The following is a 20,908-nucleotide window of genomic DNA, read 5'->3' as shown; positions in this document are numbered from 1 at the left end:
GCACCACATACAAATCGTGTGCGATCCGTTGCTGACATGTGTCGCAAACAGGTCTCACACGATTGAAAGCCCGAAGGCATCGCACACTGTTCCCAGAGCGAAAAGGCGTCAGTAAGGCCAAAACAGGTCAGAGGAACAGCTTCTCCTGGATCCACTCTGCAGCGCGGAAAAGAAGAAAACAAACGTCAGCACACTGGGAGGGACTGATATGGCTCCATTGACATTATATCTGTGGATGACGACAGAGTGGAGCCATGCGACGCCGTCCACCAGAATGCAGAGGTACTGCTGAAAAATCTCTGGATCCAGACTGGCGCCTGGAGGATATCCTAAGTTAAGGAATCTACGGCTAGATGTCTCTATCAGATATGAAATGGTGTAGGAGAGTAGCATCTGCTTCTTATGGTTACCTCCACTTTTTGCTGATGTATCACTGTTTGACTGACTGGGATCCTGCTATTCAGGACTCCAGTCTATCTGCTTTCTCCTCTAAATTGATTGCATGTACTCTAGGTACACTCCAAATTGGATACGGGGTACCCTTATTAGTCTCTAGTATATGGTACACCATGTACCCAGGGCAGAGGTACCCCAGAGGCCTCCCAGGGGCTGCAGCATGTATTGTGCCACCCCTGAGAGACCTTTCAAAATGGCACCACAGGTCTGCTACTGCAGCCTGTGTAAGGTGGTGCATGCACCCCTTACTTAGATATAGGTTCACGATATCTATTCTAAATCACTGCACATATAAACCTATCAGTCACCCCTATGGCATGCCTTATCAATCGTGAAGGCAGGGTTTTATGTGAGAGGATGCCCCTGCATAAGCAGAGCCCCTCGGCAGCCTTCGGAACCTATTTTCCGGGGTTGTCTGTGATGCAGCCAACAATATATATTTAAGTGCATTATAACCTCGCGGTAAATACTAACTTTAAAATGACTGCTTAGAAACATGTCGTGTTTGGTGTCAAACACCTTGGAATCATATCTCCTTGCCAGTAACTGGCGGGGGAGGTAGGATTCCACCCTTCTAGAGGGACTTATGTGAACACCGGTACCAGCTTTTTCGACCTGGGCATCACAAAATAGATGCTACCAGCTACAGACACAAGTCTGCCCTCCTGCTGCTGAGACAAGCTTGAGCAGAGGAATGCCTGACAATAGGTTTCCTGTCACAGGGAGATGTGACCACCTCCCAGACAAGTTTTAGTGTATTGGGGCTGGGTGGGTGCACAGAATGTCTGCACTGGGGGCACATTTGGTGTCCCTTATGCATAGGCCAGCTCAAACTGGTTGCCGGAGCCATTTGCTTCTGCTCTGGCGTGAAACTGGACAAAGGACATGGGTGTAGCCACCCCTCTGTCCTGGCCCTCCCATAGGTGGGTCCCCAGAGTTTGTCCAACCCCTTCCTTGGGTATAAAGTAAGAACCCTGACTACAAGACTTTAGATTTTACCTGGACTAAACTCTGCAAGCAGAAACCAAGTACTTCGACGGTCTACACTTCACTGGACGACAGAAGAATCTCCCTTGGAGCAAAGGAGTTACTCCCCCGCAGCAGTAGTCACCATAACGCATCTGACTGGTTTGCATCTCCCGAGCTCCTGAGGACTTCGAAGATTTCTGCAACACAGGAGGTGGGTTCCCGAGCGTCTGAGGTCGATCTGCTCTCTCAACAATCCTGAGACCAGTATCCCTCGTGGGGACCATGCAACCCGAACCCCTGTGCACCGTGTACTTTTGCAGCAGCATATGCTTTTTGACGATCCCAGAGGCTGTGCTTTGGGCTACGTGTAGTCCTGACCTTGAGCACTATTTCCACCGAAGATTTCAGGCCTCAATTCCACGACTGCTCCGTGGGCCTGTACTTCGCAATTCAACTCGAGGTCCCTTCGTGATCCCCGATTCGTTGGCCTGTGGGTCCCCGTGAAGGTAACTTTGATTTCCTGTGGGCTTCCCTGGTTGCTGCAGATGTGCCCTGACTCCCCATAGCTTGGAGAGTCTCCAGGACCTTGCTGGTCCTCACCGTAACTTGTTTCCTCTGCCCACATGGGTTGCCAAGGCTTGTTGGTGTTCAGTCCCCCCAAGCTCTCGACATCCTTCGTGGGACAGCTCACCCCCGGACTTGTTGTCGTCTCCTGGTCCCCGTGGCTGCAGAGTTAACATCCTATCTTCCCAACTGAAGCACCCGACATCGGTGGGCATTAGTCTACCGAGCCCCTGGTCACCCTGAAGTGACCCAAACTCTGTCCCCTTAGCTTTTAGGTTCTTCTCACCTCGGATCCAGGACTGGATACCACCGGACACTTTTCATCTTCCCGGCAGCAGCACTTCTTCGCATCATGCCATTGAAAACTACGAGGGTTTACGACACCACTTTACCTATATGCACCCAGCTCCTCTGGGATAGGTAACACGGGTACCTCGGTACTCACAAGGGTGCAGGCCTTAGAACCTTCTACGTTCCAAAGGGTTTGCTTGAAGTCCTCTCCGAAGTGTCCTTAAACTGGAATATTCCAACCGCGACTTTCCCATAGAGTTGTACGGAGCTTGCGTCTGTGTTCTCACAATGCACCCGTCCTCCGTGGGTCCCCTGTGTCACTCCTTTGGGTGGTTCCTTGGGGTCCCAGCAATTCTACGTGCTCTAGGCACTGTGTCTAGTGAAGTCGTTGTCGTTATACCATTATTTTTTAGTATATGGTTTGGTCTCCTCCTGGAGCCCGCTGTGTATTGTGCTATTTACTGTTGTTCTATTGATTAAGTATTGTGTGCCTTGTGCTCTAATCTCATGAAGAGGTTAGTAGAGAATGTTTAGTAACAAATACATATATTGTGTATAACACTGGTGTGGTTCTCCTTTCATTTGGTCATTCAGGAGGTTCTAATCTGGTAAAACAAGCTGGTTTACATTCCTTTGAGACTTAGCCTGAAGCCTGCTCTCCATAGCTACCACTAGGATAGCTTTCAATAAAGGTTGTCTTTAACCTAATCATCAATAAGGGTTGTTTGGACTGGTACAAGGTGCCCACTTTAATTAGTGGACAGCATATACCAGGCCAACTTCTCGCATATGGCACTTACATTTCGTCTCCAATGTCCTATACCAAAACATAAGAAGGATGTCATTCAGTAGAAAGAACGGTCAAATGCAGCCCAAAGTGGACAAACGTTTTCAGCAGCAAGGGAAGAAACTCAAGGGTGGTAGCGGTACCCAGCAGCACAGACAGACGACCAAGGGGGATTTGAGAGCCCAACAGCAAAAATAGAAATCAAAGGTAGACAGGGTTCCAGCAGTAAGAACAGATGCCCAAAGGGGAGGGGTTTTCCAGCAGCAATGGCAGAAGCACCGAGGGGAGGGGAGAGGGGGCGGGCACAGGTTCCCAGCAACAAGGCCAGAAAGCCAGAGTGGACAAGGGTTCAAGGCAGCAAGAACAGAAGATGGTGGGAGGGAGGGTTACTAGGAGCAGGGATCGGAGACCAAGGAGGACAAAGGTTCGAAACACCATGGAAAGCAGCCCAAGGGAGAATACATTTTCCCAGCAGCAAGGATAGAAGCCCAAGGGGCATAGGGGTTCCTGAAAGTCTTCGCAGCAGCAACAGAAGAGTGGCAGAGCCAACCCTCCCGCCCGACTGGGCCTAACTTCATCTGCACCACAGAAGCCCCTGTGGAATGGGTCCTTTAAACAAGACTACAAATTGAGTCAAGAGACTGTTCCCCTCATTCCAAGGATTGGTTTTGCTTTAGATGCGGTAAGCCACACTACAGCAAGAAGGATTTACCAGCAAAAGCTGCAGTTGTCGTCCCCAAGACTTTGTCTTCCCTCCATCAGAAGCATACTAAACGTAGCATGCAGCTCACTGGCTCTGTGGAGGCTGACCTGAGACAATGGAAGTCATCCTCACTCCCCTAGTTCCCTCCGGACTGCCTACAGATGGGCACAGGATCACAACTTTTTAAGATACTGGACCCACCAAGGCCATGGTGGTGAAACTGCTTTTCTGACCTCTGGCAAAGCCTTCCTGACTACAGGGGGAGAGCCAAGTCATCCAGCTGATATGCATTTCCCTTCAGATAGGTAAAAGAGGAGGTCGAACCCATATTGGTCGGGTATAGGGGTAATGTTCGTAGATTGCGTTTTGGTAAGGACCCAAAAGAAGGTGAAACTCTTTGACTCGTTTGCAGGCTTCCGGACTCCCCAAGCCACTGAGGAGATTCCTCCTCAAAGAGATTAAGACCACAGAAAGGCCGAAGTAAAAGTCATACACGGACATTGAGGATGTACTGGGTTAGGGCCCAGCACATTCTGCGCCAGAGAGCAGAGTCCTCTGAAAGAGAGCGAGCTCAAGCCTGGGTCCCAACCAGAGGCACGGTTGAGACCTTCCAAGAAGAAGGCCCAGAGGTCACAGGGGGCTCTGATTATGTATCGGAAACTCCAAGGTGGCCTAGAATGATGCACTCCAATAGTAAGCCTTCTGCGTTGATCAAAGAGGGGCTACATGCCCATATAGTTTAAAAAAATGACTTGATGCAACTGGTTCTTGAGCTACACATAGCGGGGTACCTGGCTATCGAGAAAATAAGGGAGCGCCTGGCTTCTCTTTTACTGGCCCAACATAGGTTAGGATGTAAAGAGCATTTTTCATGACTTCTAAAACTTGCCAGAGGAGTGGCAATGAGGGGAAGCGGGATGTCAGACCGGGCACCCCAGTTAACCTTACCCATGGGATGTGCCCCTGTGAAAGCATAGGGGTCAACAAAATTGATCTCTTAGAACATCCAAACAACCTCAGGCTTTCTATACATTCTTGATGGAGTGGACTATACCACTAGGCACCTTGAGGCTGTGCTTCTGAGCAACCCATATCCCAATGGGTCCTCCTGAGCAGCTTCATGAGAGGAGATGTTCCACCTGGCAAAAACAAGGAGTAAACAACATCAACTTTTCAAAGTTATACTCCGAACCTCTGCTTTCCAACATAACCAGGGGGAGGTGGCACCATATTTTGTTAACAAGAGCAAATATCCTTGTAGAAATCCCCACGCGACAACAGATCTGAAATCATACAATATAATTTTGAACATAAAGAAAAGATAAGCGGACAAAAAACGTCAGCATCACACAAGAATCATCTTAAGACCTCACACTGCAGCCCACAGGACTCAGAACACCACGGCGCAGCTCCTCACTGCTCAAACTTCACACTGCAGCCCACAGGACTCAGCAGAACACCATGGTGCAGGATTTGGAAAACCAAACAAAGCAGCTCCTCGCTGCGGTGAAGAAGCAAACAATGCCAAGTTTAAACTACAAAATGAAGTTTTAATTTCCAGATCTTACTTCTCAGTGACAAAAATATGAACAGAAGTAGAAACTGGATATAATGTCCACAAAACATACAAAAACTTCAAGTTCTCAATGATCTTTACCTACTTCTCTTTGCTGAAGAATCAAAATAATTCCGTCTCATGATCAGCAGCCACAGAGTTCCAATCAGGCAGGACCAGTGGAGCCTGAAAGGCAGCATCGCTTGAAGAGGCCCATAACGGATTTGGAGGCCACAGGTTCAATCACAGTTGGGCCAAAGCAAGCATTAACCAAAGGAAGACAGGGTAGAATTAAAAGACAACGCAATTACCTAGTATACGCCTGGTCACCAAGTCTCTACTCAGCACAAGCTTGGTTCTCACTCGTGTGATCAAAGCTGAGAAATGCACAATTTCCAGTGTCGTTAATATATGAATCTATCATTTGGCCAGACAGGAAAGACCATATTTTTTCACCTCTCCGATCCACAAAAACCCCGTCCCTCTGCGCTTCATTAGCAAAAAAAGCAACATTGTCCACTTGGCTGTTGTCCCAAGTTCCCTTGCGTTTGAAGAGATGTTATTCTGCAGGGTCTGACTGCTATCCTGTCTCTAGCAGCCCGCGCACAGATTGCTCACAATGTCATTCTTCATCTCGTGTCAAGTTTGTAATTAAAAAAACAAAAAAATAAATAAGTCTTTTTTAGATCCAAAAACAAATAGAAAATAGTCAAAAAACTCTATCAAACTCTGTCTGATTAGTAGCTGCAGGGTTCCTAGTCTGATTGGCCGGCTGCTGAGGCATATGTCCACCCCTCCTCCTAGGTGGGGCCAGGTATTCAAACATGGATTGGTTGTGGGCAGACAGCATATTTTTAAGATCGGACGGCATTGGGTCAGACCAGAAGAAGTCGTGGTTGAGGGCGTCATCACTGTCTGTGCGCTGGGCCGGATCCAGCACCAACAGCTTGTCAATCAGGTCCAGAGCATAGGGGTCCTTGACGTAAGCCTTGAGCCGCTCCTTCACCTTGCGCTTCTGACCTTTGGGCAGCTCCAGCTTCTGGTACAGCTCATACTTGTCCACATTGGGCCACACCTCAAGGAGGAAGAGAAGCAAGAGGGTAAGAAACAAGCAGCGCGTTGTAGAGCGAGGGAAGCGCAGTACTGCACAGGGAGGGACATGGGGTGCAGCTATCGCAGACTAGAAACAAGCAGCACGTTGTAGAGCGAGGGAAGCGCAGTACTGCACAGGGAGGGACATGGGATGCAGCTATCGCAGACTAGAAACAAGCAGCACGTTGTAGAGCGAGGGAAGCGCAGTACTGCACATGGAGGGACATGGGGTGCAGCTATCGCAGACTAGAAACAAGCAGCACGTTGTAGAGCGCGGGAAGCGCAGTACTGCGCAGGGAGGGACATGGGGTGCAGCTATCGCAGACTAGAAACCAGCAGGCACCGGGGTCTATAGCATACTCCGTGTTAGTCGCCCCTGCTCTTCAGACACTTGAACTCCAATCATGAGACCACCACTGAAGCACAGCCAGAAACCCCAATGTGCCTAGACGCACCTCATTGTACAACCTCGACCTGCAGAGATTAAACACATATCTGCTTTCCCAGTCCATGCACAATTCTGGCCCAGTAACAATCAGCAGGGTACTACTGTCTCGGATGAAGGGGACAGAGATGGTGAGGTCGGTAGAAAGACACAGACCGCAGCACTGCTGTGTACAGCCCTTACCTCAGGCGTGATGGAGCCGCACAGCTGGCTAATGAGGGTGAGCTGATGCTGCTCGGTGTTTCCCTGCATGATGGGGCTTCGAGTCCACATCTCCGCCATGATGCACCCTCCACCCCACAAGTCTATGGGTGGGCCATAATCACGCTCTCCTAAAATAAAATATTAATAAATCAACATCAAATTAACAGTAAAAAAGGAAAATGCTACTTACCAGTATGCATCTGTTCTTGGCATGTAGAGCTGCAGATCCACACACTGTGCATAGATCGCCATCTGGTGTTGGGCTCGGATGCTTGCACCTTGTTGTTGTCTTGGAAGAAGTCTTTTGTAGTCACGAGCTAGGTGACTCCTCCCTTGGACGATAGTGTGCATGGTTATCGACTCCATCCTTAGATTGTTTTTCGCCATGATGGGAAATGATCGAGTTAGTAGAAAGAAAAAGATGTCCATGTGTGATATCTAAGTAAGATAGAACTGGAACAGATACAGGTCCCAGGGAGGTGGGTGGGCGTGTGTGGATCTGCAGCTCTACATGCCAAGAACAGATGCATACTGGTAAGTAGCATTTTTTGTTCGAGGCATATGAGCTGCAGATCACACACTTGCATAGACTGTACAGCAGTGTCTCCCCTAGCGGTGGTCACCTGTATCGGTTGCAGTAGTTTGAAAGAGAGTTTTAAGAACAGCTTGGCCTACGGAAGCCTGTTGCTTAGCCTGCACGTTAACACAATAGTGTTTAGTGAAGGTGTGTGTGGTAGACCATGTGGCTGCCTTACAAATGTCTTCTACGGGAATGTTCCCTAAGAATGCCATGGAAGCCCCTAGTTTGCATGTGGAGTGCGCTCTAGGGGGAATTGTCAATGTGCGCTTTGCTTTCTGGTAGCATATTTGGATACATTTAACAATCCACCTTGCAATCCCAGCTTTGGAGATGGGATTACCCTTATGCGGCGGGGAGAAAGCTACCAACAATTGTTTTGCAAAAAGATTTAGTTCTGTCAATGTAATAGAGCAGGGCTCTTTTTACATCTCTCTGCCACGGAGTCTTGGTTTGGAAAAAACACTGGTAACTCTACAGATTGGTTAAGATGAAATGGAGAGATGACTTTAGGAAGGAATTTTGATTTTGTTCTGAGAACCACCTTGTTACGATGTAATTGTAAGAATGGTTCATGTATGGTTAAAGCCTGGATCTCACTTACTCAGAGAGGTGATGGCAATAAGGAAAGCTACTTTCCATGTAAGGAACTGCAGTTCGCATTTATGTAAAGGTTCAAATGGGGGTACCATGAGCCTTGTAGCAACAATATTTAGATTCCACACTGGAGAGGGTGGTAACCTAGGAGGAATGATTCTTTTCAGGCCCTCCATGAAGGCCTTAATTGCAGGGACTCTAAAAAGTGGCAAGTGGTGTCTGTTTTGCAGATAAGCCGCGAATGCTGCTAGATGTAAGCGTATGGATGAGTATGCTAGATTACAACTTTGCAAGTGCAGTAGGTAGAAAATGATATTCTGGATGGAGGCATCCAGTGGATCAATATGGTTGCTGGAGCAGTAAATGTCAAATATTTTCCATTTTGCAGCATAGCAAGCTCTAGTCTTAGGGCGTCTGGCTTCTTTAATGATGTTCATACAGTCCGGTGGCAGGTTAAGGTAACCGAACTCTAGGACTTCAGGAGCCAGATCGCCAGATTCAGCTGACCTGGGTCTGGATGTCTGATCTCTCCATGGTTCTGCGTTAGCAGAGATGGGGACAGGAGTAGTTTTTGGTGCGGAACTAGTGAGAGTTCCAACAGTGTTGAGAACCACGGTTGGCGTGCCCATGTGGGAGCTACTAAGATTAGTTTGAGAGGCTGTTGTCGGAGCTTGCGTACCACTAGTGGAATCAGTGGGAGTGGCAGAAAAGCGTACGCAAATCTGCCTGACCAGTTCATCCATATCGCATTGCCCTTGGACAATGGGTGTGGAAACCTGGCGCCGAAGGTTGGGCATTTTTGCGTTTGTGTGTGGCGAACAGATCTACGTCTGGTTGGCCCCACATCTGGAAAAATGGTAGAAGAAGCTGGGGATGTAGTTCCCATTCAAGAATCTGTTGTGTTTGTCGAATTAACAGATCCGCCATCTGATTGTGAACTCCTGGAAGGTGTTCGGCAAGTAGATATATATTTTGTGGAATGGCCCATCTCCAAATGTTCTGTGCGAGGTGGGACAGCTGCAGAGAATATGTGCCTCCTTGTTTTTGTATGTAGTACATGGCTGTCATGTTGTCCGTCCGGATCAGGACAGCTTTGTTCTGTACATGAACTTTGAATGATTTTAATGCTAGAAATATTGCTAGTAGTGCCAGGTGATTGATGTGGAGCACTTTTTGTTGAGTGGTCCACTTGCCTGGAGTTGTATGTCTGAGGAGATGGGCTCCCCATCCTGTGAGTGATGCGTCTGTCCTGAGTACTATCTGTGGAACAAGTTCGAGGAACGGCCGCCCTTTGAATACGTTTCTTGTGTTCCACCACTGCAGAGAGCGATGTGTGCGGCTGTGCACCAACACCAGATCTGAGAGTTGTCCATGAGCCTGATTCCACTGACGTGCTAGACATTCCTGCAAGGGACGAATTTGAAGTCTTGCATAAGGCACAATGAAGATACAAGACGCCATCATGCCTATGAGCTACATGAACACTCTGGCTGGAAGAGTGTGTTAGTTTTGAAATTTTGTGATAGGAGCTTGTATACTGGCTATCCTGGCTGGGCTGGGATATTCTAGGGCTGTGAAGGCGTTTATGGTAGCTCCTAGACATTGGTGTATATGAGAGGGTTGGAGATGAGACTTGGGATAGTTGATAGTGAACCCCAAGTTGTGTAACATTTGGATGGTTTGGGGAGTGTGTAGAACAGATTTGTTGAAGGACTTTGCTTTTATGAGCCAGTCGTCTAGATAGGGGAAGACATGAATTTGTCGTCTTCTGAGATGTGCTGCTACTACTGCTAGACATTTTGTGAATACTCTGGGCGCGGTTGTTACCCCAAATGGAAGTACTGTGAACTGGTAGTGTTGTCCGTCCACCACAAACCTTAGATACTTCCTGTGAGCAGGATGTATGTGAATGTGGAAGTAAGCGTCCTTAAGATCTAGTGTGGCAAGGAAATCGCCTTGTTGCAGCAGCGGGAGCACTTGTTGGAGAGTGATCATATGAAAATGATCCGAATGTATATACAGATTGAGGGGTCTGAGGTCCAGTATTGGTCTTAGCGTCCTGTCCTTTTTGGGTATTAGGAAGTACACCGAGTAAACCCCCTGTTCCTTGATGTTGTAAGGGGACAGGCTCTAGTGCGTGTTTTTGAAGCAGTGAGAGAACCTCTTGTTTTAGTAGTGTGAGCTGATCTGTGGACATTGGACGCTGCTTGGGTGGTATGTGTGTGGGGGGGGGGGGGGGGGGGGGTAGCTGTAAGTTCCAGGCAGTAACCATGCTGGATAATCTGTCTTACCCACTTATCTGTTGTGATGGAATTCCAGACAGGTACTAACTGTGAATCTTCCCCTGACCGGAGTGGAACGGTCTGGGGGAAGCGGAGGAAAGTCACTCTTTTGTAGTGGGGGAGGCGCGAGTGTAATTACCTCAGTCTCTTCCTTTATTGTTATTCCCTCTGTATCCACCTCTAAAATATCCTCTATTGGGGGAAGTTTGTGTAGTGGCTTTAAACGAAGAGGAGGTGTCTGTGCCCATGTTTTTGGAGGCTCCTCTATAGAAGGAGCGACAAAAGGAGCCACGTGTTTGTGGAGACTGTAACGCTCCCATGGACTTAGCAGTCTCTGTGTCTTTCTTCATTCTTTCGAGTGCAGTGTCTACAGCCGGGCCAAAAAGTTGTTCTTGGTTGAACGGCTGGTTGGGGATGGTAGTCTGGACCTCATGCTTACAGCCTGAAATGCGCAGCCAGGCATGGCGTCTAAGGAGTACACTGGTATTGATGGATCTGGAGGCAGTGTCTGCCGCGTCAAGTGCGCATTTAATTGACGCGTTTGAAATTAGCTTGCCCTCTTGGATGAGATCATTTGCTTGGGTTTTATATTGGTCAGGCAAATGTTGTAATAGGGTTTCCAGTTGGTCATAGTGGGCCCGATCGTATCTAGCCAGCAGTGCTTGCGTGTTGGCTATGCACCAGTGATTGGCTGACTGCGCAGCTACCCTTTTGCCAGAAGCGTCCAGTAATTTGGATTCTTTATCCGGGGGTGGTGCATCCCCAGAGGTTTGTGAGTTGGCGCCCTTTCTAGCATTGGAAACTACTAGAGAATCCAAAGGCAGCTGTCCCCTAATGTAAGCAGGGTCTTCAGGGGCACGGCTATGTATTTTTTTTAAATCGATTCTAGGGTTAAGAATCTTTGAACACTTCAGGGGCATGCTTAAGGACTCCCTTGATCATTGGCAATATCTGGAAAGGACTTTTGGGACTGTTCGAATGCATCTAAAAGGAAGTCCTCCTCTGCTGTGTCTGAGTGCATTGTCACGCAGCGCTAAACGGCAGCCCTATTAAGCAGTTGTCCAAAACCAATATGATCGTCTGGGGAAGATGGTTTTGAGGGGTATGGCTGGGGGCTTGGGAGGTCTGGTCGATCTGTTGGGACAGGGTACTCCCAATCATCTTGAGGTGGGTCGTCTGGATCTGTGAACGATTCATTAGGGTCACCCCCCCCACCCCTAGGTCATCATCATCATCATCATCTGGAGGTGGTGTAACGGATTTAAGGAGAGGAAGTGGGTTAGAAAGAAATACAGGAGAAGAAGGAGGCATAGGAGATGTAGCAGAGTCCTTTTTCACAGGCACTGGAGGGGCATGTGCTGTGTGTAACTTACTCTTCTTGCATGGCACAGCTGTGACGTCCTGTTTTAGGATTAATATAGATCTTTTTTTGCCTAGGATCGATAGGATCCGGATGAAAAAGTTCCTCTTCCTCGGTAACCGCTTTCGGTGTCGATTTTTTCAGTTCCTAGCAGGACTGGTGTTGAGTTCTATTGTCTTTAGCCTTAGGAGGCATGGTAGAGTCCTTAGGCTGGTCTTTTGGTTCCAAGGATTTTGGTTTCGGAGCCCACGCGGGATCTTTAGGCTTAAAAGTGTTCGATGCCAGTTTATCCACGGGCCTCAAGGTTTTCGGGGCCGGTTTGTTTTTTGAGGTGGAAGGAGTCGGAACCGATTTTGGAGCAGAGTGCTCCTTTGGCTTCGGGGCCGAAGGCACCGGCGGGACGAATATATGAGGTTTGCTCGGTCCCGAGCTACCGGAAGGCTTCTCTTTTTTCTTCGGAGCCGAGCCCGGAGGTGGGGCTTCTGAAGTGTGTTTTCGGTCATGACTGGGGCCAACAGGCGAAGTCTTGACCAGTGCCTTCAGTTTTGGTGGTTGGGCTGGGGTAGGGGCAGTAGTACTCACTCATTGACCAGGAGTGATGGGGTCGTCTGAGTCTTCTGCCTCGGACACGATTTCGAGATCTTTGGAATCTTCTTCTGGGACATCCGGGCCTTCGTCGAAGATGTCCTCTGGTTCCAGAGCTGATCTCTGCACCATGATGTGTCGACGGACCCTTTGATCTCGAACAGTCTTCTTCGATCGAAAGGATGCGCATGCCGGACAGCTTGACTCGTCATGTTCTGGTGAGAGGCACAGGTTGCAGACCTTATGATGGTCACTGTGCTGGAACTTTGCTCCACACTGGGGGCATTTCTTGAATGGCGTCCTTTCCATGAGCCGTAGGCCTTACGCCGTGGATAGGCCCAGCGGCCTGCGTCGACGATCGGAATCGAGCCGATGAAAGGCGCGTCGAAGATGAAGATGTTCGAAGTTAATCCGAAGAGTTTGTGAAAGTTTTGCACGTCGAAAAAATTTGAAATGGAAATTTCGAACCGGAGTGCAAAAGTTGCATCCGAACCCAATGGCGGAAAAAAACAATCTAAGGATGGAGTCGATGCCCATGCGCACTATCGTCCAAGGGAGGAGTCACCTATCTCGTGACTACAAAGACTTCTTCCAAGACAACAACAAGGTGCAAGCATCCGAGCCCAACACCAGATGGAGATCTAATGCAAGTGTGTGATCTGCAGCTCATATGCCTCGAACCAAATGTTCACATCAATCCCACTCTGGAAAAAATGCGAATTCACCTCACTCCCAAATAATTACTCTTCTGCACCATGGAGGCTTGGGGACATGCATGAGGAAGAGTAATGCAAGCACAGGGGAGGGGCGCAAGAAGACGGATGCAGACTGAGAACAGAAGATCAAACACTGGGAAAGAAGATGAGGAGAGTACAGCTGAGACAGGAAAAAAAGAAGCCTGGACAAATGCAGAAGACATGGGGGAAAAAAGACCAGGAGAGGACAGCCATGGTAAGAGCCAAATGCAGAAGGGGACACAGGAAAGGAAGACCTGGAAAGGACAGATGAAACTAGGCAAGGAAGAAAGCATGTCAGGAGATGAAGGCAGGAAAGAACAGCACAGGACAGCAGGAGACGCAGGAAACGAAAATGAACTGACAGCAGGACACAGGAAAGAATTACCAAGAAGGACAGCAGGAGGGACAGGAAAGAAATACCAACAAGGACAGCAGGAGACACAGGAAAGTAAAAGCAGAAGAATTCAGACGGAAGAAGACAAAGGACAGGAAGATGTGATGAGAGCAGGACACAGGAAAGAAAAGCCCTGAGAGAACAGCAGGAGGAAAAGGAAGAACAGCAGAAGACAGCAGCTGGCATATGAAAAGACAAGGATTTACTGACAGAAGGGGGCATATGAAAGGAAGACCAGGAGAGGACATATGAAAGGAAGGAATCACTGATAGAAGGGGCCATAGAGAGGACATATGAAAGGAAGGAGTCACTGAAAGAAGAGCACATAGGGAAGGAAGACCAGAAGGAGACAGGAGGGGATATATGAAAGGAAGGAGTCACTGACAGAAGGGGAAATAGGACAGGAAGACTAGAAGGGCACATATGAAAGGAAGGAGTCACTGACAGAAGGGGCCATAGAGAGGACATATGAAAGGAAGGAGTCACTGACAGAAGAGCACATAGGGAAGGAAGACCAGAAGGAGACAGGAGGGGATATATGAAAGGAAGGAATCACTAACAGAAGGTGCCATAGAGAGGACATATGAAATATAGGAGGGGACATAGGGAAGGAAGACCAGAAGGGCACATATGAAAGGAAGGAGTCACTGACAGAAGGGGACATAGGGAAGGAAGACCAGAAGACGACAGGAGGGCACATATGAAAGGAAGGAATCACTGACAGAAGGGGACATAGGGAAGGAAGACCAGAAGACGACAGGAGGGCACATATGAAAGGAAGGAGTCACTGACAGAAGGGGACATAGGGAAGGAAGAACATGAGGGGACATATGAAAAGACTAGGATTTACTGACAGAAGGGGACATAGGGAAGGAAGACGAGGAGAGGACAGGAGGGCACATATGAAAGGAAGGAGTCACTGACAGAAGGGGACTTAGGGAAGGAAGAACAGAAGAGGATATCTGAAAGGAAGGCGTCATTGACAAAAGGGGACATAGGAAGGAAGACCAGAAGGGGACAGGAGGGGATATATGAAAGGAAGGAGTCACTGACAGAAGGGGAAATAGGACAGGAAGACTAGAAGGGCACATATGAAAGGAAGGAATCACTAACAGAAGGTGCCATAGAGAGGACATATGAAAGATAGGAGGGGACATAGGGAAGGAAGACCAGAAGGGCACATATGAAAGGAAGGAGTCACTGACAGAAGGGGACATAGGGAAGGAAGACCAGAAGACGACAGGAGGGCACATATGAAAGGAAGGAATCACTGACAGAAGGGGACATAGGGAAGGAAGACCAGAAGACGACAGGAGGGCACATATGAAAGGAAGGAATCACTGACAGAAGGGGACTTAGGGAAGGAAGAACATGAGGGGACATATGAAAAGACTAGGATTTACTGACAGAAGGGACATAGGGAAGGGAGAAGAGGACAGGAGGGGACATATGAAAAGACTAGGATTTACTGACAGAAGGGGACATAGGGAAGGAAGACCAGGAGGGGACATAGGGAAGGAAGGAGTCACCGACAGAAGGGGACATAGGGAAGGAAGACCAAGGAGTCACCGACAGAAGGGGACATAGGGAAGGAAGACCAGGAGGGGACATAGGAAGGAAGGAGTCACTGGCAGAAGAGGACATAGGTAAGGAAGACCAGGAGGGGACACATGAAAAGACGAGGAGTTACTGACAGAAGAGGGCATAGGGATGGAAGCCCAGAAGAGGACAGAACGGGACATAGGAAAGCAAGACCAGGAGAGGACAGTAGGACACATGAAAACAATGAGTTACTGACAGAAGGAGACATAGGAAAGGAAGACCAGGAGATTTTGATTAAAAGTGTTTTTTTTAAAGATGAACCGAGACACTCTCTGGCCCCAGCCCTGATAGCAATGCTATTAATGAACTAAGAGGCAAGTCAGGGTTCTCATGTACCCTATATGTAGGTTAGATTGTTATTATGCATGAAGCAAATGTTTAGTCTTTTTAATCAAACCAAATAGTTTATTTAATACAGTGGGAATGCTGAACTCACATATTGGAAGGTGGCTCTGCAAAATAAAACGTTTGCCTAGGATGACATAATGAGACCCGCTTATGGGTCAATGCATTACAGTTAAGGTTGAGTAGATTTATCAAGTCACTAGACCTGCTGGTCTTGTAGCATTTTAATGATGTTTTAGGCCTGCCATGTTTGGAGAATCTGAAAACAGTACGCACCGAGCAAGAGTTCTGGAGGACGGTACCAGAGCGTCACCACACGGTTGGTGTAGCGGTTGGGCTGACTGTTCTTGGCAAGGCTGAAGGCTCGAGCCAAGCCAAAGTCTGCCAGCTTCAGGACACCGTCCCGGGTGATGAGCACATTGGCAGCTTTCATGTCCCTGTGCAAGATCTGTCCAAAGAAGAACAGGTTAGCTCTATAATGCTCAGAAAAAAAACATTCAATAGAAACAATGTAAATGTAACATAGTCCTTTAATAGCACCTTAATTTTGTTTAATGCTCTCACAGTGTTACAGAGTTCATAAATGAAAAACATAATATGCAAACACCGAAAAGTTTTAAAATTATGAGCTCCAGAGTCCCACTTCCCACCAGGGTTCCAAGCCTGGCACAAGAGGCCACCTAGAGTACACCCCGGTGCAGAGTCCAGCTCGAGTGCACCCCCGGAGCAGAGTCCAGCCCAAGGACCTCCCCTTGCTCCACATTTCAAACCAAAGTGTCTCCCCTAATACAGAGTCCAGACCCAATAGTCTCCCCTGGTCCAGAGTCCAATCTCAAGAAAGTCACATTGACTAGGGTCCAGCCCTAAGAGTCTTGATCAAGAGTCCAACCGGAGAACCTCTCCTGATCCTGAGTCCAGCCACAAAATCACCTTCTCCCCAACTACAGTCAAAAGGCCCACTGTCTTACCTACCTACATACAGAGCGTAGTCAGAGGGGCCTCGGGGGCAGCGAGGCCAGACAGAGGGGCCGAGAGCCCAGTCAGAGGGGCCACAGTGGCCGGGGGCCCAGAGAGAGCACAGTCAGTGGGGCCCAGAGAGAGCCCAGTCAGTGGGGCCCAGAGAGAGCCCAGTCAGAGGGGCCCAGAGAGAGCCCAGTCAGAGGGGCCCAGAGAGAGCCCAGTCAGAGGGGCCCAGAGAGAGCCCAGTCAGAGGGGCCCAGAGAGAGCCCAGTCAGAGGGGCCCAGAGAGAGCCCAGTCAGAGGGGCCCAGAGAGAGCCCAGTCAGAGGGGCCCAGAGAGAGCCCAGTCAGAGGGGCCCAGAGAGAGCCCAGTCAGAGGGGCCCAGAGAGAGCCCAGTCAGAGGGGCCCAGAGAGAGCCCAGTCAGAGGGGCCCAGAGAGAGCCCAGTCAGAGGGGCCCAGAGAGAGCCCAGTCAGAGGGGCCCAGAGAGAGCCCAGTCAGAGGGGCCCAGAGAGAGCCCAGTCAGAGGGGCCCAGAGAGAGCCCAGTCAGAGGGGCCCAGAGAGAGCCCAGTCAGAGGGGCCCAGAGAGAGCCCAGTCAGAGGGGCCCAGAGAGAGCCCAGTCAGAGGGGCCCAGAGAGAGCCCAGTCAGAGGGGCCCAGAGAGAGCCCAGTCAGAGGGGCCCAGAGAGAGCCCAGTCAGAGGGGCCCAGAGAGAGCCCAGTCAGAGGGGCCCAGAGAGAGCCCAGTCAGAGGGGGCCCAGAGAGAGCCCAGTCAGAGGGGCCCAGAGAGAGCCCAGTCAGAGGGGCCCAGAGAGAGCCCAGTCAGAGGGGCCCAGAGAGAGCCCAGTCAGAGGGGCCCAGAGAGAGCCCAGTCAGAGGGGCCCAGAGAGAGCCCAGTCAGAGGGGCCCAGAGAGAGCCCAGTCAGAGGGGCCCAGAGAGAGCCCAGTCAGAGGGGCCCAGAGAGAGCCCAGTCAGAGGGGCCCAGAGAGAGCCCAGTCAGAGGGGCCCAGAGAGAGCCCAGTCAGAGGGGCCCAGAGAGAGCCCAGTCAGAGGGGAGCCGAGAGCCCAGTCAGAGGGGAGCCGAGAGCCCAGTCAGAGGGGCCCAGAGAGCCCAGTCAGAGGGGCCCGAGAGCCCAGTCAGAGGGGGCCGAGAGCCCAGTCAGAGGGGGCCGAGAGCCCAGTCAGAGGGGGCCGAGAGCCCAGTCAGAGGGGGCCGAGAGCCCAGTCAGAGGGGGCCGAGAGCCCAGTCAGAGGGGGCCGAGAGCCCAGTCAGAGGGGGCCGAGAGCCCAGTCAGAGGGGGCCGAGAGCCCAGTCAGAGGGGGCCGAGAGCCCAGTCAGAGGGGGCCGAGAGCCCAGTCAGAGGGGGCCGAGGGGTAAGGGCGCAAGGACACAAGGATCCAAGAACAACTGAGGAATTGAGGATCATTGAGACTCCAACACCGCCAGTACTATTGCCCCTAACGCCTTCGCCATCGCTGCCGGGACTACATAGCGGAAATAGCGGTAACATCAAATAGTGTACAATAGTCCTGTCCCCCTCAACTCGGGGCCCAGTAAGGAGTCCAGCCAGCCAGCATCAGGACTAAAGCCTTCACCCGGGGGCCAAAGTGTGTTCAAGTGATAACCTGCGATTTGACCTTGTCAGGGGTGGCCAAGTATCAAACATCAAATACCAAACATCAAAACGACAAAGGAGGAATGAGATCTGGCAAAGTCAGGCAGCCCCTACTTGAACCGAAAATCAAGTAAAAAATAAATAAAAAGGAAGCTCGAACCCATAGTGACGTTGCAATCAACTATGCCCGAGACAAAAACCTTAGTGCCTACACTACCTCCAAAGAGGAACCTAATAAGGCCATCTCAAGCAGAACTGCAACCACAACTGCAAGTGATGAGAGTGTAACTGCAAAAACAATGGCAACAGTACTTACATCACCTGGGCAGAGGCAGAGCACTCGCCGGAGTCCCCCCCCCCCCCACACAGAGTCCCCATAGTCCATCTGAGGAGAGGCAGCCGGTGTGCAAAGCTCACGACCTGGCATAAACCGACATTCTGATTCCAGCTGACTTCAGTGATAGCACACAGTCAGTGTCCTCCGCCCCGGCCCCTCAGTTGCCATTGGCACCACGGACATTGCAGTTATCACCACCTCTTACATCGTCAAAGGCCTTGAACGCACTTGTAACCATTGAAGGGACGTCTGTTAGGAAAGGAATGTGCACCTACCAGCCAAAGATATATACAAAATTTTCTTTTCAGAAGGACCCTGGAGCAGCAATTCATTCCAAGGCTGGGAACATAAAAGGGCTACAAACACCACTCTTATAAAATAAAACTGACTGCAGTCATCTCCACAGCAATCCAGTTGAGACATCACTGGTCGAAAGGGCCAACTGCCAACTTCCTCCTGGGGAAACAACCGCAACGTCAAGGCCAATCGGTATTAGAGGCGTGGGTGACCACCAATTTGGCAGGCAGAGGAGCAAATAGTCAATGAGGGGTCAAATCGAGGGGTCAAATCAGGCTCACCCCGTTCTGAAAACAACATCGCGAATAACAGCTTGTTGAGCACGCCGAAGATGGGTAAATCCTCGGAGCTGGTGAAACATTCTCATTCAGCCAGCCGAGCCGAGACCAAATCAAACCAGTATGCCTCGCATAGAAAGTTTAGACCTACCAGTCGAGATGAAGGTTCAGGATAACCGTGACGAAAAAGTGCAAGATTCATTTTCTCAACTAAGTAATAGCTCTCCTATCCTAATGAAGTCAATTCACACAACTCAAGAAGACTCATCAGTCGCAAATAAGGTACAAGACAGCCGGGACGGAAAAACACAAGATCTATTCTCTCAATTAAGCAATAGTTCTCCTATTCAAACTAAACCAATTCAAACATCGCAAGCAGTCACCTGGGAGCAATTAGCAACACAACAGCTCAATAGCAAATACGTCCCCAGTGCGTCGCACTCTACTACCTTACAATGACTCATCCTACGAATAATTATACGACCTTTATAGCTACGCAGGAATGGGAAGAATTAGTAGCCTTCTACAACCTGAAACCAGTTCACTCTCATTCACCAATAGAAGCAAACAACGTCCCAAGACTGGAGAAAAGCAAGAATACTGAAAGTTCAATCCCGGAATCGATATAGATAACAATCTTAAATACCTTGCAAGAATCTGCTGCAGCCTTACAATGTCAATCTCATAAAATGGACCTGCAGCATACCGTTCTAGACAATGTCTGATTCTGTGGAAATCAGAAATAATTTCCGTTAGCCGAAGCCATCGTGATTGTGGCATCCATTTTGTTAGCTATGTAATTCTTCCGTCTTCACTGTTGCTTGCTCTTCTATTCTGCTTGTGTCATCAGCTTTAGTTAACTCCTTCTGTACTGAGCCAAAGCAATGCATGTGCTGAGAAAAGGCCTGTAGCTGCTAAAATGCACCTGGTTAAAGATGTAACTGTCAATCATTTGTGCTGTTGTAAACAGTTCTGTTCTTCCTCCCACTTTGCTGACTAAGTGATTACCCATCTGCCCATGTCTGGCTGTAACTATTCCTGTGTAGGCTTGTAACTTCTATTTGTAACTACATGCTTACTCTGCAACAAACTCTGTATATAAGCACCATGGTCTGTGTATTCAATGTATTACCTCAGGTAGCACTTGAGAGTGCTGTGTGGACATAGTCCCACTCATGAGTGATTAATAAACTTGTTATTTGAATTCCAGGTTCAGTGCCAATCTCCATTTTGTTGGTCTCCAGACCCGTGGACAGAGAAGAGTGACCCCTGCCCCGCTGTGCCCATTCAAAGTCACATTTCCACAATTCCATCTCAGGAATTGACTGGAAGATATCAGACCTTAACGGCCTCATAAAAAGAGGTCAGGAAACGGCTTATGTGGTCCAAGCAACACCATCATCATGCTCCTGTGTACCGATCGTAGTCAAGCTATTAACTTTACCATCTATGATAGGGGACTTAATATCAGATCTAAAAACAAGTGTTCTACAGACCCCGGCATTGAGACGGAACTGCCTGGATCATCAATAATGCAGAACGGGCATCAAACAGCAACTCCCTCCGGGAGGGTAGGGAAGCCCTACTGCTATCATCAGAGAGCAAGGAAGCGGAATCCACCGATCACTTACCAGCAGCTTGTGTAACTACAGTTGATTGCGTAGCTACCAATGCCCAGACCTCTTGTAAAGCTCGCAGGAAGAAAAAAAGGAAGGGAAGACACAGGCTCCTAAATGATGGAAGATCCTGTAAAGAACAGCAACCAGATTTATCCCCAACAGCAAACTCGGGCGGTCCAAAAGTTGCAGACGCAAAACAGCTTCCGCTCTTGCATTTGCCCGAAGATCCTGAGGGTCTCTCCTGAACATCCATGA

General features: G+C 49.3%; 1 protein-coding gene across 2 annotated transcripts in view; it reads right to left on the bottom strand.

Annotated features, from left to right (window-relative positions):
- Positions 1-5,299: 5,299 nt before the first annotated feature.
- Positions 5,300-20,908, bottom strand: part of CDK9 (cyclin dependent kinase 9) — a 37,597-nt gene continuing 21,988 nt past the window's right edge. For both annotated transcript variants that reach the window (XM_085614133.1, XM_085614134.1), the window contains exons 5-7: positions 15,822-15,993; positions 7,046-7,194; positions 5,300-6,400 (exon numbers count right to left, since the gene is read on the bottom strand). In XM_085614133.1, the coding sequence (XP_085470259.1) occupies positions 6,035-6,400; positions 7,046-7,194; positions 15,822-15,993 (687 nt within the window). In that variant the 3' untranslated portion in view covers positions 5,300-6,034. The remainder of the gene's footprint in view (positions 6,401-7,045; positions 7,195-15,821; positions 15,994-20,908) is intronic.

This window comes from Triturus cristatus, chromosome 1_2, assembly GCF_964204655.1.
Source record: "Triturus cristatus chromosome 1_2, aTriCri1.1, whole genome shotgun sequence".
NCBI lineage: Eukaryota > Metazoa > Chordata > Amphibia > Caudata > Salamandridae > Triturus > Triturus cristatus.
Note: the sequence above shows the minus strand (reverse complement) of the source record. Positions and strands in the feature narration are given on the sequence as shown.